At 32.0% G+C, this 18,280-nt stretch overlaps 4 protein-coding genes and 1 non-coding gene across 6 annotated transcripts in view; 2 read left to right on the forward strand and 3 right to left on the reverse strand.

Moving 5' to 3' along the window:
- LOC125823752 (uncharacterized) overlaps nt 1-18,280 on the forward strand; it is a 297,644-nt gene that overhangs the window by 198,838 nt on the left and 80,526 nt on the right. The gene's annotated exons all lie outside the window — the stretch shown is intronic.
- LOC125823575 (uncharacterized) lies at nt 1,426-2,403 on the reverse strand. The gene is made up of 2 exons (XM_049502933.1): nt 1,849-2,403; nt 1,426-1,770 (listed from the first exon to the last, which is right to left on the reverse strand). The coding sequence occupies exons 1-2, from the start codon at nt 2,401-2,403 to the stop codon at nt 1,426-1,428; spliced, it is 900 nt and encodes a 299-aa protein (XP_049358890.1).
- TRNAE-UUC (transfer RNA glutamic acid (anticodon UUC)) lies at nt 11,221-11,292 on the reverse strand. The gene has a single exon. It is a non-coding gene; the product is annotated as a tRNA-Glu (tRNA).
- On the forward strand, nt 12,074-14,216 carry LOC125823751 (transmembrane emp24 domain-containing protein p24beta2-like). The gene is made up of 4 exons (XM_049503133.1): nt 12,074-12,302; nt 13,377-13,563; nt 13,664-13,771; nt 14,075-14,216. The coding sequence occupies exons 1-4, from the start codon at nt 12,084-12,086 to the stop codon at nt 14,206-14,208; spliced, it is 648 nt and encodes a 215-aa protein (XP_049359090.1). The 5' UTR covers nt 12,074-12,083; the 3' UTR covers nt 14,209-14,216.
- LOC125823766 (protein NOI4-like) lies at nt 14,711-16,849 on the reverse strand. Its single transcript, XM_049503150.1, has 3 exons — nt 16,749-16,849; nt 15,487-15,663; nt 14,711-15,004 (listed from the first exon to the last, which is right to left on the reverse strand). The coding sequence occupies exons 1-3, from the start codon at nt 16,752-16,754 to the stop codon at nt 14,963-14,965; spliced, it is 225 nt and encodes a 74-aa protein (XP_049359107.1). The 5' UTR covers nt 16,755-16,849; the 3' UTR covers nt 14,711-14,962.

Consider the following 18,280-nt stretch of genomic DNA (forward strand, 5'->3'; position numbering starts at 1 on the left):
ACACCGTCAACTACAATATGCCGCATAGTTGGTCCTAAAACGTTATTGAGAAATACGTTTATACTACTTTTGTAAAAAAATTAAAAAACATACTATTTTGGTGAATTGCTTTAAATAATGGCTTAATTTAGTCAAAAATTCCATACTTGTCACTTTACTACAATTAGTGAAGATGTTAGTCCTTCCGTGAGCTTCAATCTACGATAGAAATCACCAAAGAAGTTTGTATTCTTTCTATTATCATATTGAAACAAATCCTAATTCTCAATACAAATAGATAAACATTATATTCGTTGATAACCAAATTATAATAACAACACGTGAATTACAAAGAGAAGTACTGTAATAACAAGTAACTAAAGATAGAGCTAAGAATGGGGATGAGAAGTTAACACTCTAGAAAGAAGATGAGAGGAAAGACAGTTTCTTCATAATACACATAATTTCCCAAAACCACATATGACAACCATATAAACTCTATTCAACCTGGATCCCAAGCCAAAATAGTATAAGGCTGTCTAATTCTTGGGCCTCTGTGTAGCTTAGCCCCAGGCCCAACAGTTCAAGGACCATCCGCATTCACAACAATACTTCACGCCTCAAAAAGAACATCGTCCTCAAGGTTCGAGTAAAGCATAAATTGTAGTTGTATCTGCTCAATATTGTTAATAGCAAGTAAGCAATTCTTAGAAACTTCTTTGCATCTATTTTCAGTCATGATAATATAGCAATGGGAATCATCATCTTCCACCAATAAGAGCAATATTGATATATGTGAATTTGCACCTAAAATAATTTGCACCAAACTTGATCGACCAAGCCTATTTGCAATGATCACATAATAGACATTTTCATCTTCAAACTTAGACTCTTCTATTAAGTTGAGATATTGCAGCCCATGTTCAAGCTTTAAGAGATTTGTTTCCACCTTTCTCTTCCATCATTCTTTATTAATAGTAGATAAGGCCAAACTATTACTATGTTGATGCCACTTTATTATGGTTGAATTAGGAATTGCCACCCAAAAACAAAGCATCATTAAATTATTGGATTCCTTGTACATGTAGCAAGTGAACTCATCTTTGTAATAACTGATGACCATCGGCCAACACATCACAGTAAATATATAAGCATATCTAGAGTAGCTCTATGTCATTCCACACCCAACATATCTCAATTGAGAAATCATGTATTGTTCTTCAAGGTGAGTTTGAAGGCCATAAAGAGAAAACCTCAATATAAGGTTCCACAATAGCTTGTAAGTCACACGAGGAGTTATCACATTACCGTTGCTTGTAACATTCATATTTTAACACCTCCTACATGCTCCCAATTATACAACTTCACAAGTAAGAAACTCTTCCTTTTTTTAATCTCTTCAAACAATGCACGTGCCTTTACAATCTTATTAGAACTTGTTAGAATCTAGAACTCAGAACTAATTCCGGGATCCCATACATAGAGATGTAATGCAATTTTTTGAACATGAACAACAAAGGTAGTCGCACTAAGGTTCAACAATAGATTACCTTCATCGTGTTCTTCTCCCCCATAAGTGAGATTTGATGCAATTCCTTGAACATGAACAATGAAGGTAGTCGCACCAACGTTTAGTAAATTACCTTCATCATGTTCTTCTCCCTCATAAAAGTTGCCACACTCTGCATAAGGTATTATTTCATCAGCAGAAATCGCACCTTCCAAGGTCTCAATTTCATGAGTGTGTTGTTCATTAGAGCCACGATCAAGATCAATTGCATTAACGTACCTCTATAACAATTCTCTTTGGGGATGTTCATTGAACAATTGGACTGCAATACTTTTAATATTTGTAGCCTCTTCACTAACCATTTCAATTGGAATGTCTGATTGCGTCTCAACAAATAATGTGGAAAAGTAACCAGACAACTTTTTGTCAAACACCTTGTGCGCATTCATTTTTCTTTTGCGTTCAGATTTCTCCTTATAGTTTTGAAGCACAGATGAATTGGTTATATTGCTCCACTCCTGAAGATTTGACAAGCTTTCTTTTGGCAATTTGAGATGGCATTTATGAAAACGAATCAGCACTTTCTCAGTAAAATATTTCCAATCCGCCAACTCTTTGTTTTGGAAAAGCCACTGATACCACTGTAAAGCTGTCCCATCGAGATTGCATGACGCAAGATCTAACTTGTGGTTTTCTGTAATCTCATAAAACTTAAAGGATCGTTCAGCCTGAGAAATCCATAACTCTGGATTCTCGCCACAAAATCGTTGAAATTCCACAGTTCCAGGTTTACTAATAGTAAGGGTTCCAACCAACTCGCGTAACATTGAATGAATATCAGTGAGATCCTTTGACAAAGTATCCTTCATGACCTTAATTGAATCTTTGATTGTTCGATATATTTGGTCCTCCATTGAAGACCTCTGGATGAAAGCACCAATGAAAGAAACTCGAATTCTTAATACACATACATAAACATTAAATTCATTGATAATTACATTATAATAACAACACTTGAATTACAAAGAGAAGTACTGAAATAACAAGTAACTAAAGATAGAGATAAGAATGGGGATGAGAAGTTAAGACTCTAGAAAGAAAATGAGAGAAAAGACAGTTTCTTCATAATACGCATAATTTTCCAAAACCGCATATGACAACCATATAAACTCTATTCAACCTGGATCCCAAGCCAATTTAGTATTGAGCTGTCTAATTCTTGGGGGGCCTCAACGTAGTTTAGCCCCAGGCCCAACAGTTCAGGAACCATCCGTGTTCACAACAAATACCCTACAATAAACAAAAGAAATCGAGATCCATACAAATAACAAAAAAGAGAGTATATTACTGAATCTGTGAGCTTCAGAGGAGAAGAAGAGGAAATCTCCACCAATCACTTGCACGAGATTTCGTCGGAGGAGAATAGGGTTTGAGAGAGGAAAAGTGATGAACAAGGAAAAAATCACTAAAGTTGACTTCTATTTTTGGAAATTTTACCAAAATTGTATTCATGTCTAAATAGGATTTGTATAGTCAAAACAATATTGGACTTATAAATAGACTTCATTATAACGCTAATTTTGGACAAATTAAAATACTTCGATGGATTCAATACTTGTATCAAAACCTAAGTATCCTAGAAACAATTATAATTCCGCCCAAATTCTTCCCAATGATATCATAATTGATATACTCGCACAACTTCCAGTGAAATCACTTATCAGATTCAAAGGCGTTTGCAGATCATGGTATTCATTAAATAAAGATGAAAAATTTGTCAAGCAACACTATGATACTCACAAAAATTGTCAAAAGTACTTTATGATTTCGAGGGGACACACGATTTTCCACCACTACACTATGGACGTCCCTCAACTTGATTCTAGTAGTATAGTCTCTCTTGTCGAGTCTCCGGTTCCAATCGATCAGTCACGAAAGATATTCCCTAGCATACAATATTTTTCATGTAATGGGATACTTCTTATAACATATACTGATAAAATAATCATGTTGTGGAACCCGGCCACTAGAGAATCAAGAAGAATCCCTAGTCCAGTTTGGAGCAAGACCTGTGGTCTTTATAATTTTTGCTACTTTCCGCATATTGAAGGCTACAAAATATTTAGACTAGGACTTGGTATTGATATTGATTACATGAATATTGATATATTTTCAACGAAAAGTAACAAGTGGAAATCGATTGGGATGTTTCCTCCAAATTATTATTTCTCAGGTGGTAACGTTGTTATGGTAGATGGGATGGGATTATTTATATGATGACAAAGAGGAAGGAAAATTTATCTAATTGTACTATATTACGTTTTTGTTTGGAGAAGGAACAATTTCAAGAGGAGTTATTGTTTCCATACGCAATACCAAGGAGAAGAAATGTTTTGTATTCTCTAGGAGAAAAACTTGGTTTGATTAGATTATTGGAAGGTGATCAAATGATTTGTGAGTTTTGGTTGTATATGATGAAAACAAATTCATGGAATAAGATATTGACACTTCCATTAACTCTGGAAAATTGTGTGAAACCTTTGAGTTTTATGAAGAATGGAGGCATGATGTTTCAAAAGTCCGATAGCTCTGGATTCGTGGCTTACAATTCAACAACACACAAATTGGAACAAGTTAATGTAGCTGGAATTGCAGGACTTTACTTCATTAATGTTATAACCTACGTGGAAACTTTATCGTCTCTTGATTGGTGATTAGAGACATAACATACCTGCGGACATTCACGTGAGAATGCAAAGATACATCCCCTTGTTTCAAATTTATTATTAGTTTTTTCATCAAAGTCATTTCTTCATCATGTTTTTTTTTTTGTAAAATCTAACTCCTTTTATTCATTTATCTCTTGTTATGCGTAGCGTCATAATAATATATCATAAGGAAGATTTACCATCTTGAATTTAGAGAACTTCTCAAGTGTTCACTATATTGATGATAAAACCATTCATGAGAAGTATATATTTATTTGATCAACTTGAATAAGTTTTTGATTCATCAAATTAAATCATACCTCTTCTTTTGAAAGAAGTCAATAAAAAGTAAAAATATGGACTAATAGAGTTGAGATTAGGGGTGTACATGATCGGGCTGGTTCGGGTTTTTTTAAATATCAAACCAAACCATTTGTGTCGGATTTTTAAATCTATAAACCAAACCAATAAAACTCGAGTTTTTCAACCTCGGGTTTTTTCGGATTTTATTGGGTTTTTCAGATTTTCGGGTTTTTTTGGGTTTTTCCGGTAAAGTATTCATACAAACATATAATTTAGTTGTACTTCAAATATTTCTTTATTCCTACCAAAATACAACTATCTAAGGTGTTTCTTAAGAAAATAACACAAAATATGATATGAGTAATGACACTAAAATATCCAACAAAAAAATAATAATAATGAAATTGCGTAAAACAAATATTGCAAATTAACATGTCATAATGAAAATGATCATAATTTAAAAGTACTAAATCATGCTAAAATAAGTTTAATAAGTATTAGTTACATGACTAAATATTAAAGGAAATTAAAATTAGATTATGTATTTGAATTGTCTAAACCAATGTAAAACCAAAGAACAAATATTCAATATTATTGTCATTCTTAGTGTTGAATTGATTTTCTTTTTGCATTAGTATTAATTTGATTTTGATTTAAGCTTTATTATAATTATCAACATCTGTGAACTATAATCTTTATTGAACCATTCAGAATTCTAAGTTTCAAACTTGAAATAATATATTAAAAGATAAAAACTATGAAAAAGTATAAGAAATATTTAAAAATTATATCAAAGTAAATATTTTTATGTATAAAATAAAATTTTAAAATTATATATATAATGTCGGGTTGTTTTTTTTTAGTTAAAACCAAACCAACCCAAATATAATTGGATTTTTTTTCCAATACCAAACCAAGTCAAACCAACCACTCGTCGGGTTTTTTTTCTTGATTTGCGTTGTAATTCGGTTTTCGGTTCGGTTTTGTACACCCCTAGTTGAGATATACATAAGAATGTTTTGAGCATTAAAATTTAAGGAGAATACAAGAGTAACGGGTGCCAATGGCAGACCTACCCTATATATATATAAAGTACAAATAATATTAATGACACTACTAAAAGATCAAAATATAAGTACAAATAATATTTTAATGACACTACTTGAACAAGTGAGCTTCCTTGGCTTGTTGGTTTGCCACGACCCAACTCGATCATATATAAAAGCACCAACAATACCGATAAAAGAGTAATTTATCTTGCCTAGAAAATAATAATATCTTGATAGGAGATATAAACATATAATAACCAAAATAATTTATATTATTAGTATATTCATATATGAAGTAGGAAACCAAGTAAAAAAAGAAAAGAAAAAAGAAGCAGGAAACCAAAATTGTATTTATGTCTAAATAGGGTTTGCATCAAGCCCTAAGTACCGTAGAAACAATTATTTGGACATAATTTATATTTTTAGTATATTCATATATGAAGTAGGAAATCAAAATGGTATATGTTTATGTCTAAATAGGATTTGTATAAATAGACATGCTACGGCTTAATTATTTGGACAAAATAAGTGATCAATGGATTCAGTATTTGTATCAAATCCTAACCCTAGCATTGTTTCCGCCCAAAATCTTCCTCATCATGATTGATATACTCACAAAACTTCCTGTGAAATCACTTATAAGGTTAAAAAACTCTTGCAAATCATGATACTCTTTAATTAAAGATGACAAATTCGTCAAACAACACTATGATCCTCACAAAAATTGTCAAAAGTACTTTATGGTTTCTAGCAAATACAATATGAAGCACCAATTTTGATGACATATTTTTTGTTATTTTCCTCGTATTTATGAGTACAAAATATTTAGACTAGGTGGTTACAAGGAGATTGATATATTTTCAACGAAAAGTAACACGTGGAAATATATTGGTCTATTTCCTCCAAATTATTATTGTTTCTTTGGTACTAGTACTAGTGTTGTTATGGCAGATGGGGTAATTTATATGATGGCGAGTAGGACGGAAAATGGTGATCGCGTTATTACTATAGTACGTTTTTGTTTGGAAAAGGAACAATTTCAAAATGAATTATTATTTCCATGTATGGTGGAAGGGAGAAGACCTATTTTGTATTGTTTTGGAAAAAAACTTTGTTTGACTATGACATTTGTAGATTATGAATTTTGGTTGTATACGATGAAAACAAATTCATGGAATAAGATATCAACAATGTCAATACCTTACAATATTTGGTTGAAACCTTTGTGTTTTATGAAGGATGGAAGCATGATGTTTCAAAGGAACAATAGCTCTGGATTTGTGGCTTACAATTCAATAACACATGAATTGGAACAAGTTAATGTTATTATTGGGATTGAAGCAAATATTTACTTCAATAAGGTTGTAACCTATGTGGAAACTTTGTCCTCTCCTAATTGTTAAAGGTCGAAGATTAGGGTAGAAGGTTAGTATGTAGTCGAGTATTCTCTAGTTTTTCTATCAGTAATGTTATTATTACTCTTCTAATGTCTTATTCTTCTATTGATCTAGTGTTACATGTTGTTTCCTTTGCTAGTTTTAGTTGTGTACATTTGTTATGTGATGACTATGAGTTGGATTGTTAGTTTCTACATCTGATGGTTGCATATATAGGATGAGTTGAAGCGGAGGGGTTATTTTTTTATAACACGTAGGAAACCAAAATTGTATTCATGTCTAAATAGGATTTGTATAGTCAAAACAATGATATCATAATAATAATTTGTAAGGAATATTTACCATCCTGAATTTAGAGAACTTCTCAAGTGTTCACTATATATAGTGATGATAAAACCATTCACGACAAGTATATATTAACTTTGATCAACTTGAATAAGTTTTTGATTCATCGAATCATACCTCTTTTGAAAAATATCAATAAAAAATAAAAATATGAACTAATAGATTTGAGTTATACGTAACGATATTTTGAGCATTAAAATTTAAGGGGAATACAAGAGTAATGGGAGCCAAGGCGGACCCACCCTCCTATGTCGAGCAATTTAATGTTGAACGACACTTCTTTGTTGAAAACATATATATATATATATATATATATATATATATATATATATATAAATCAGAATATAAGTACAAATAATATTAATGACACTACCTAAACATGTGAGCTTCCTTGGCTTGTTGGTTTGCCACGCCCGAACTCGATCATATATAAAACCACCAACAATACTAATAAAAAAATAATTTATCTGGCCTAGGAAATAATAATATCTGGATAGGAGATATAACCATATAGGAATAACCAAAATAATTTTTATTTTTAGTATATTCATATATGAAGTAGGTAACCAAAATTGTATTTATGTCAAAAGAGGATTTGTATAATATTAAAAACAATATAGTACGCAACATGTTTAATTTTGTAGTTTACCTTTAAAATTGGTTTACGTATTATTTGGACAAAATAACATTATGGATTCAATATTTGTATCAAACCCTAAGTACCGTAGAAACAATTATCCCACCCAAAACATTCCCAATGATATCATAATTGATATACTCGCGGAGCTTTCCGTGAAATCACTTATAAGGTTCAAAAACGTTTGCAGATCATGGTATTCTTTAGTTAAAGATGACAAATTCATCAAGCAACACTGATAAAACTGTCAAAAGTTCTTATAGTTTCTACCATACACATGAAGAATCAATTCGATTTCTACCACTACACCATGGACGTCCCTCAACTTGATTCTAGTGTTATTATGGTAGATGGTGTTATTTATATGATGGCGAGTAGGGCGGAAAATGATGATCACATTATTACTATAGTACGTTTTTGTTTGGTAAAGGAACAATTTCAGGATGAATTATTATTGTTTCCATGTATGATGGAAGGGAAAAGACCTATGTTGTATTGTGTAGGAGAAAAACTTTGTTTGAAATTGGTAGATTATAGTCAAAATCATGAATTTTGGTTGTATATGATGAAAACAAATTCATGGAATAAGATGTCAACAATGTCAATACCTCCCAATGTTTGGTTGAAACCTTTGAGCTTTATGAAGGATGGGAACATGATGTTTCAAAAGTACCCTGGCTCTGGATTTGTGGCTTATAATTCAACTACACATAAATTGGAACAAGTTAATGTTACTGGGATTGAAACAAGCTTTTACTTCGATAAGGTTGTAACCTATGTGGAAACTTTGTCCTCTCCTAATTCCTAAATATTGGAAGGTTTACAAAGAGTGTAGAGGTGAGTCGAAGAAGTCTTGAAGTAAGATGTGATTAGACTGGACATGAAACATGTGTTGCTTATCGATGACATAACCCTAGATAGGAAGATATAAAAGCCGAAGATTAAAGTAGTAAGTAGTAGAGTATTGTCTATAGTACTTCTTTTAGTATTCTTATTTTTACTCTCACATTGTCGTATTCTTCAATTTTAGTGTTATATGTTGTTTCGTTATTTTATATGTTTTGTTGTTACTACTTGTTTTTTTCTTTATTGTTTTCAACATAGTTTCTTCGCTACTTTAAACAAATCTGTATCTTCACCTAAAAAAGCTCATCAACGTTGTTTATATAGTTTGTTCATATATATACAATCCATCTAATTTGACAAATAAATCCATAATTATGTGAATAAGCAACAATAAAATATTGCTTTTACATCTTTTATCGGGTTAACTTATTAATTGCGACTAATACAAGTTTATTTAGGATTCTTACCTGGTTTTTCAAAAATAAAAGTCGATTCTTTTACACTTTCTTCGTCATTATTTTCATACTACTTCTCCAACAACTCCATTGAAGTAATTTGAGACAATTATCAATAATAATTTTTTACTCATAAAAAATTTATTCATAACTTATTAGGTAATTTGAGACAATAATCAATGAACACCATTAATATATATATTACACATCAGGGTATTTCTCGTGCACTTATATTGCAAAGCACTTCCAGTCCTTTAAAGTAAATCACTGCCAACAAATATAAAGCTAATCTATCAAACTTTTCCAATTTACTGAAAAGTTAATAAAAAGTATTCTCTACAAATTACTGTCACCACAAAACATAAAATTCTTCATAAGTTGAAACAAGATTTTTTTTTTTGAAATAATGTTCAATTTTTTCTTTGGTACAATCGACTTTGAGTGTTCTTTAAATTGGAGTATATATAGTGGTATATGGATCAACGTTTGTTTTCAGTTAATTTGTATTGTTGATTGAATGAACTAAGAAGAGAAAACACAACCTAAAGCAATGGAAAAGCACCTACCCAAACACTTTTTTGTTTGCAAAGAAGACTTAATAAGTTATGAATAAAAAAATTTATGAGTAAAAAGTTATCATTGATGATTGTCTCAAATTGCTTCAAATGATGTATGTGAGTTGCTTCAATGATGTTGTTGGAGAAAGAGTGTAATAATGACAAAAGATCCATTTTTATTTTTGGTAAATCAAGTAAGAATCCTAAACAAAACTTGTATAATTAATTTAAAGTCCAAGTTACCACATAATACTCTTTTTATTATTTTTATTTAAATATTAACAGTATGTAAATATATTAAGAGGAAAAAAATAAATATTTCGACCATATACGATAGAAGGGAAAAGACACGGTGTGTATTGTGTAGGAGAAAAACTTTGTTTGAGTAGGACATTGGGAGATCATAATCACCAAATTGGTGAATTTTGGTTGTATATGGTGAAAACAAATTCATGGAATAAGATATTGACAATTCCATTAATTCAATTTATTTGTTTGAGACCTTTATGTTTTATGAAGGATGGAAGCATGCATGATGTTTCAAAGGAACAATAGCTCTGGATTTGTGGCTTACAATTCAATAACACATGAAAGGTCGAGGATTAGGATAGAAGGTTAGTAGGTAGTAGAGTATTCTGTAGTTTTCCTATCAGTAATGTTATTATTACTCTCCTAATTTTACATGTTTTTTCCTTTGCTAGTTTTAGTTGTGTACATTTGTTGTTGCTACTTGTTCTTTTCTTAATTGTTTTCAATATGTTTTTTTCGCTTCTTTATTTGTTTTATTTACTTGTTTTTTTGGAATATGATTTGCTTGAGTCGAGAATGTATTGAAAACAACCTGGTAAACTCATCGCCGTCGTTACATAGTATATTCATATATATGCAATCCATTTTCAGCTTGCTCATCTAAAGGAGAAGACATTAGTACGTATATACGTGTGCAACTCTCAGTATCAACAGCTAATCAACCATCAAAACTTCACTCGATGATCTCGTTATCGTGGAGGTTAAAACTTCACTCAATCTCGTTATTATTGAGGTTAAAACTTCACGTGATCTCGTTATCTTTGAGGTTAAAACTTCACTTGAACTCGTTATAGTTGAGGTTGAAACTTCACTTTATCTCGTTATCATTGAGGTTAAAACTTCACGTTATCTCGTTATTGTTGAGACTAAAACTTCACTTGATCTTGTTATCATTGAGGTTAAAACTTCACTTTATCTAGTTAGCATTTCGACGCAATAGTTAACTCGACATCAAAGTTCCTAAAGTATTCCTAAGATAAAACTATGTTCTCAACTTCTAAAAAATAACTTCTCCTACTCCTCAAAAATAAACTGTAAGTTATGCCAAACCCTCAACTTTTATATATATATATATATACACTTTAAAATTATTAAAAATATAAAAAAAAATGATTAAATAAAAAGTTCCGTTACCGGGAATCGAACCCGGGTCTCCTGGGTGAAAGCCAGATATCCTAACCGCTGGACGATAACGGATTGTTGGATATAAGCTGATGCAAATTTTATTTAAATCTTATATCTTATGGTATAGAAAGTTGTTGGTCAAAAATAAATTTGTGGTCTGACTAATCTGGATTCGAGTCAGTAAGTCCATTGAGGGTAAACGTTTTCTTTCAAACATGACTTCATACCCAAAGTACGAATCTGAGACCTTTAATTAGAGATTGAGGAGTATAAGTAAACCTCTTAGTTTTTTTTTTCCCTTAATAAATGAGCTTAAGTTGTTCATTAGTCTATTAGATATTAATTAACTTGGAAAAGAATACAATGTATCTTAAATTAATTATAAAAAATAATATATTATATTTCATATACATATATAATTATATATTTGTGTATATAATTTATAGATTCAATTTAAATTTAGATAAACCAAACCAAACCAAATATATATCATTTGTCTTTAAAAATGTAAACTAAATAAAAATCGATTTGAAAATTCCTCTACGTTTTTTTCCTATTTATAATTTATATATATATATATATATATATATATATATATATATATCAAAATTTGATCCAACGGGCTAATATACTTCTTTTTTTTATTAAAAAAAAAAAACTCAAAATTTGAACTGGCCCACATAATTTGGACAGATGAAATAGTTATATTCCTATCTATATATTACGGTTAGTTGTAAAAAACCTATAAACCTGGCCTGGCTGTTGAAGATAATAATATTTTCAAGAATCTTGTTTTTTTTTGTTTTTTAATATATATTTTTCCTTCATAAATTTTTGTCTATTGATGAAAAAATTGCAAAGATATGAGAATTAGGTCATGGGGAAATATGTCAAGTGTGATGACACTATTACTATTTTTACATTTTTTGCAAGGAATTTATGGGATTAGATTTGTAATTGACAAAGAAGAATGTTTGTCTCACAATGTTCATCTTGAAGGTGATACTATTCATGTATCTTTTGTTGTCGTTCAAGCTGATACTCCTTGGCATTCTGCTAATGAGGGTGGTGTTGATCTTATGGTACTTAATTTCTTTCCCCTTTTATGTATAATCTTTCGTTATCGGATTAATTTCACATATGATCATCGAACTACGAGTGATGTGTGGATATGGTTATGTTGTGTTGATGATTTGACATATGAAGGAAAATAAGTCGGCTTCTTACTTATTTTGGCGGAGCTAGCTAGAGACGAGGGGGTTATCTGAACCCTCTTCGGCGAAAAATTACACTGTTTAATATGGTTAAAATAGTTTTTTTTTTAAGTATATAAAGTAGATGTTGAATTGAACCTCCTTTGGCCACTTCATGTGCTTACTTTTTATATTTTGAACTCTCTTAGTGAAAATTCGGACTCTTTCAATATGAAAGGAAAAAAAATATTATCTTAAGAATATTTGTAATCTCATATATAGGATATGGCACAACAGCTTCATATGGATGTGGAGACGACGTTAGATAGGAGGTTATGGAGTTTGAGGATTAGGGTAGAAGGTTAGTAAGTAGTTGAGTGTTGTCGTTTTCTGTGTGAGAGAGAGGAGGTGGGATAGCCTCTTCCGATCTCCTCTTGTCCTACTAGTAGTATTATTTAGTTATCGCGTAATTTTGTATTCTTTGATGTGTGTTACTATTTGTTGATGCATTTATTTGTAACAAATTTCAGTTTTATGAATTTGCTGCACTAGACCCTTAGTTTGATGGAAGGGGAGCCTTGGAGCAATTGTAGAGTTGTATCCGTGTGACCAATAGGTCACATGTTCGAGCAGTTGAATCAGTGAACGATGAATTAGTCAAAGTACACACAAGTTCGGCTTGAACCACCATTATTAGTAAACAAATTGTTTTTAATGCAAGTTTTGAGCATGATTTGTTGAATGGTGAAATGGGATTAGTGTAGTCAATCCTTATTATATAAGAACATCTCTTACTTGAGCCGAGGGTCTTTCAGAAATTAACCTCCACGTTATCGTTAACTAACATAGTATTCGATCTGACACATCTAAACAAAATTGAATGTTTACGTTGTCGTTTAATTGTTTGTTCCCTTTCAGTCATTGTACTCTCTGTTATTGTTCTCAATCTATTACAATTTTCAGATAAAAGGGCCATCAGGTGAGCTAATTCATGGCTTCCGCGACAAGACTAGTGAGAAATACGAGTTTGTTGCTTACAAGAAGGGTATTTACCAGTTCTGTTTCATGAATAAGTCTCCGTATCATGAAACCTTAGATTTTGATGTGCAAGTTGTACATTACACATACTATGATCAGCACGCGAAGAATGGTAATAACTCCTCTTGGACTCTGTCATTTCGCTTCATCTTTTCTTTAGTTCTGTTGCTATACTTACTAACAAGAACAAAATTTCGCGCAAATGCCTACAGAGCACTTTGATCCATTGCTGGACCAGCTATCAAAGTTAGAAGCAGCTCTTTACAACATACAGTTTGAACAGCATTGGCTAGAAGCACAGACTGCTCGTCAGGCATTACGTATGATTTTCTTATGACTTTCACTGCTTCACTTCTGACTGTTGATGTCTCTTCACGGATAATCCTCAGTTCATGAGCTAGTTGGATTTGAGTTATGCCTAAGGTCTAGACTCTAGAGTCGTATGTTGGTTGAGGCTATGAGTAGTTTGTCTCCTTATAATGGTCTTAGACGATCATTATCTTATGATCTAGTTACTGGAGTCGAGTTAGGACCAAGATCCATTTTCTTCATAGCTAAGAAGCACGTGTTCTCTTTAGGCAATATTGTCTATAGTCTAACTATTTCTTTTGTTGGAAATGCAGTGAATGAAGGTATGAGCCAAAGAGCAATCACAAAGGCACTTCTTGAATCCGTAACTCTTGTTGGTGTCTGCTTCCTTCAGGTCTTCCTCTTACAACGCCTTTTCGAAAACAAGCTTCAGACGGTTAGAGTCTAGACTGCCCTGCTGGAACTAGCCATCAGACACGTCGGAAGTTCACAGTTAATCAGTTAAAAGACCGCGTTTAAAAACCAAAATAATCTGTTTTTCCAGAACTTGTGTAGTGAAACAGTGAGATGTTAATTTCACAGAGGAAATTTCAAGATTTATACTCTACGGTTTCAACCTTTAAGGTTCTCAGCATTAAACTCGTTGTATTTTTCAGAATTATGAGTTCATATATACTATTTGTTGCAATTTTAATGAATTTCTACACATAAACTTTTGCTCGATTGCTCGTAGAGAAGGTCCACCACAAGGCTGCTTCTGCCTATGGTGTTAGATATACGTTTCAAAACTCACTCTCTCAACTCAAAATGTACATTGTTTAAATTTTGAATCCGACATTTGATTTCGTTGAGCATACATACAGCTTGGACGTCTGTATTGCTTCAGATATTCGCGATCATTGAAAGGAAATGTCAATCGAGAAACATCAGCATGAAACAAGTAAAAGTAATGACAACAAAAACCAACCTCCCAAATCCTTGGCAAGAAAATGGGAAGATAATCGATTATTATAAACTCGAGATTAGAAAAAAGTCCAGCACTGATGCTGCAATAAGTTCTGGTAGCAAAAACTGTAATTTCATTTCAGTTGTTTATAAATGACAGAGTTTTATTCCACCGGGATCGATCCATCATAGCTTGACTACAGCTCCACAAAAAAGTTTTACTTTCCATTGCAGTGTCTAGGAGCAAACAGAGTTCATCACTCGACAGCACCAGACCGCATACAGCAGAACCATTTCTTCTGAAAAAGTAACATGTTCACAAGGTTATTTATCGCGAACTTATGAAATCTATTGCAAACATTCTTTGATAAACAAGTGGTATTTTGATAACCGTGCCTCCCACCAGCAAAAAGATACCAGTACTAACACTGTCCACTAAGGATAAAACAAATAGGAAGAAATCACCTAGTGTTTAGTCTCTGTTGGGATTAACCCACGTCATTGACCACTAGACCAACCCTTGAGTGCGAGACTCCTTGAGTGGTTTACTCAACCCAAAAGTTAGCTCATGGGCAAAAATTGTCGAAAAACATATAAGGATACAACAATGCACTCCCTCAACCAATGTGTATGCCCCACGCATACACAAGGCTAGACATTTTATGTAAAGTATAACACATTAATGTAGAGAGACAACGTTCATGAAATGATTTCCTCGAACCATCACAAGATGGGGAATGGATGACATAAACTTGTAGCCATAGAGTCAGCAAGAACTTACAGATTGAGGCTTCCCAAGCGTTGCTGTATGCTTGTGATTACTCTTTGGTGGTGCGTCTGCCTTTCCACCCGACCTTTTCTCATTTCTAGCTTTGTTAAAGATCACCGTGAACCCCTCAGCTGTAGCTGGGTCATTGACATCCCACTCACCAAATTTTGGAAGTGGTCGTCCTGCTTCCTACAAAAGAAAGAACGAAAAATGCATCTCGAATAAACCATCAAAGTTGAACAAATTGCATCAACCAGAGAAGCAAATAACTACATCAAGACCATAACAGTAAATTGTGGAAGCAAACACCAAGGGAAAATTGCAAATTTTACAGATAAAACGTTTTCCAGATGACTTGTACTCAACTCATGTATATATATGGATCGAGTCCTGTTCTCAACTAAATCCGAATTCATTCAAAGAGTTTGTTGATATTCAGACACAACTCTGTTATATGATTCTAAAGCTCACTCATTTCATGATCATATTCAATCATCATATTATTGCATCTGGTGCATATGCACGTTTGTGTAACACATGACCATCTTGGGCACACCTCGACTAATTTCACAGAATATCTGACACCTCACACCAACAACACGTACCAGATAACTCTATCTACCAAGGCTAGGACATACATGTTGAGACTCAATACTAGTACTAGTCTCACAATTGTTTCTATAAAAACATGTTTTTCGCTTTATTTAGGAGTCTTGATCATGTAGCCTTCATTTCAACAATCATATTATAATCCTATTCCATAGAAAAACATACATGAAACAAGAGATAGATCTTAAAAAATATCTAGTGTCACCACATCAAAAATGATCTTTAGCGGCAATTAATTAACGATAATATCTTAATTGCTGCTAAATGTGTTCTTTTAGAGACAATTAACATACTTTGTAAATGTCTCTAAAGTCTATAGCGACATTAATTGAATCCAATGGCAATTAACAAATATCGGCAAAAGGCTTTAGCACTCTTTATTAATGTACATACTTATTGCCGCTAAAAGTCGTTTTTGTTGTAGTATATAATCTCACAAGTAAGGTTTGGATATTAAAGGCAGGATGTACGTAGACCTTAGAGGTTGTTTCCGATAGACCTTCGACACAATGATGCATTACCAAAACAAGCTAGAAAGAAAAATAAAGGCAGCCATATAGATCTTAAAACAACATTATAAATTCACATGGAAACCATAAAATTTGCACAAAAATCAACAATTTCATTGTGAAAGAACAAAACAATATATATGTATATATACATACCTCCATTGATTTGGAGTTTGGAAATAGAGAAATTCTTTCTGGAAATGATTGATTTGATTATGTATTTTTCAATAGAATTAATTTCTCCTTCTTTCTTTTTTACAGAAGAAAAAAAAAAGGGAGAGCCTTTTTTCAAAAAAGGGAAAAAAAGAGAGAGAATCTCTCTCCTTTTTTTCTCTTTTTTTGGACTCTACAACTGAAATATGGAAATGAGAGATAAAAAAAGGGAAGGAGGAAAGATAGAAACCTAGCAGCTGGAATATATCGACAACCTCTTAAATTCATAGTAAATAATTCATCGAGAAATTCCAATTATAATATTCATTGATTAATCATCTGAATATATGTTAAGTAGGATATGAGGAGGGTAATATGTCCTTACCTCTACTTCAGAAATGATGTAGAGAGGCCGTTTTTTATAGACCATCGACTTAAGATAAACACTTTGGTAAAAATTACATTGATGTCGATGTGTTTGATTAAAGAAAAAAAATATCTTTATGTGATTAACTTATCTATATATTGGGTGATGATAAGCATGCGCAAAACCTTTTTCATGTACTAAAAAAAACATGTTATAGTTTGATTGTGTAAAATTTACTACAAATTTGAAGGATTGTGAATGTATTGAGTATAATCATCATTAGAGGTTGGAGTTAATGTGTCACACAATAGGAATTGAAAAAAATCTTGATCTTTTATGTGTACTAATTCATGAATTTTTTAAAGTATATGTGATCAACTTTGATTATTTTTACGAGTACATTGTTGACGATCTATTAAATGATACATATTGTTTTTGAAAGGCAAATGTCATTTTATGTATCATAAAACATAAATTTCATAAAATCTTTTTTTTTCGTGTGCATTAATTTATGAAAATTTTAAAATATGTGTGACCGACTATATTGAGCTTAAATATTGCAGGTCTGTTGGTGACAACTTAAATGATACTCATTGTATTCAAAAGGAACGTCGCTTTTTTGGAGTGTGTGTCATGAGACTAGAATTCAGAATTATCTTAATTTTTTGCGTGTATTAATTCATAAATTTTCAGAATATGTGTGATTGACTTTGTTTGAGCTTAAATTTTGTGGGTCCGTTGCTGACTACCTATTAAATGTTGCTCACTATTTTCTATGGGTTCACATCGCTTTTTTTAAAGCATATGTGTTACAAAATAGGAATTCAGGATTTTCTCATTTTTTTGTGTATTAGTCCTTAAATTTTCTGGAATATGTGTGGCCGACTGTGTTTCAGCTTAGATTTTTTGGATCCATTCAAAATAATCACTGTTTTTTAAAGGGGGCGTCGCAATTTTTGGAGTTTATGTGTCACTAAACATGAATTCAACAAAATCTCATTTTTTTTAGGAGTTTAGTCGATGAATTATTTTGTTGGTGTTTATATGTCACAAAATAGAAATTGAGAATAAATTTTTTTTCGCGTATATTAGTCTATGAATTTTTCGGAACATGTCAGGTCGACACTGATTGAAGTCAAATTTAGTGGATACATGTGATATACCTATT

This window comes from Solanum verrucosum, unplaced genomic scaffold (genome assembly GCF_900185275.1).
Source record: "Solanum verrucosum unplaced genomic scaffold, falcon-dt-bn FXZP01000093.1, whole genome shotgun sequence".
Lineage (NCBI taxonomy): Eukaryota > Viridiplantae > Streptophyta > Magnoliopsida > Solanales > Solanaceae > Solanum > Solanum verrucosum.

Bases quoted from the DNA above. Each gene is read 5' to 3' on its own strand.
- LOC125823751 (XM_049503133.1), top strand. From the start codon at position 12,084: ATGAGAATTAGGTCATGGGGAAATATGTCAAGTGTGATGACACTATTA. The intron at 12,303-13,376 runs GTACTTAATTTC...TACAATTTTCAG, and splicing joins AGGGTGGTGTTGATCTTATG to ATAAAAGGGCCATCAGGTGA. The intron at 13,564-13,663 runs GTAATAACTCCT...AAATGCCTACAG, and splicing joins TGATCAGCACGCGAAGAATG to AGCACTTTGATCCATTGCTG.
- LOC125823766 (XM_049503150.1), bottom strand. The intron at 15,005-15,486 runs GTAAGTTCTTGC...TTACTTTTTCAG, and splicing joins CGCTTGGGAAGCCTCAATCT to AAGAAATGGTTCTGCTGTAT.
- LOC125823575 (XM_049502933.1), bottom strand. From the start codon at position 2,403: ATGGAGGACCAAATATATCGAACAATCAAAGATTCAATTAAGGTCATG. The intron at 1,771-1,848 runs GTTAGTGAAGAG...GAATTGTTATAG, and splicing joins CAGACATTCCAATTGAAATG to AGGTACGTTAATGCAATTGA.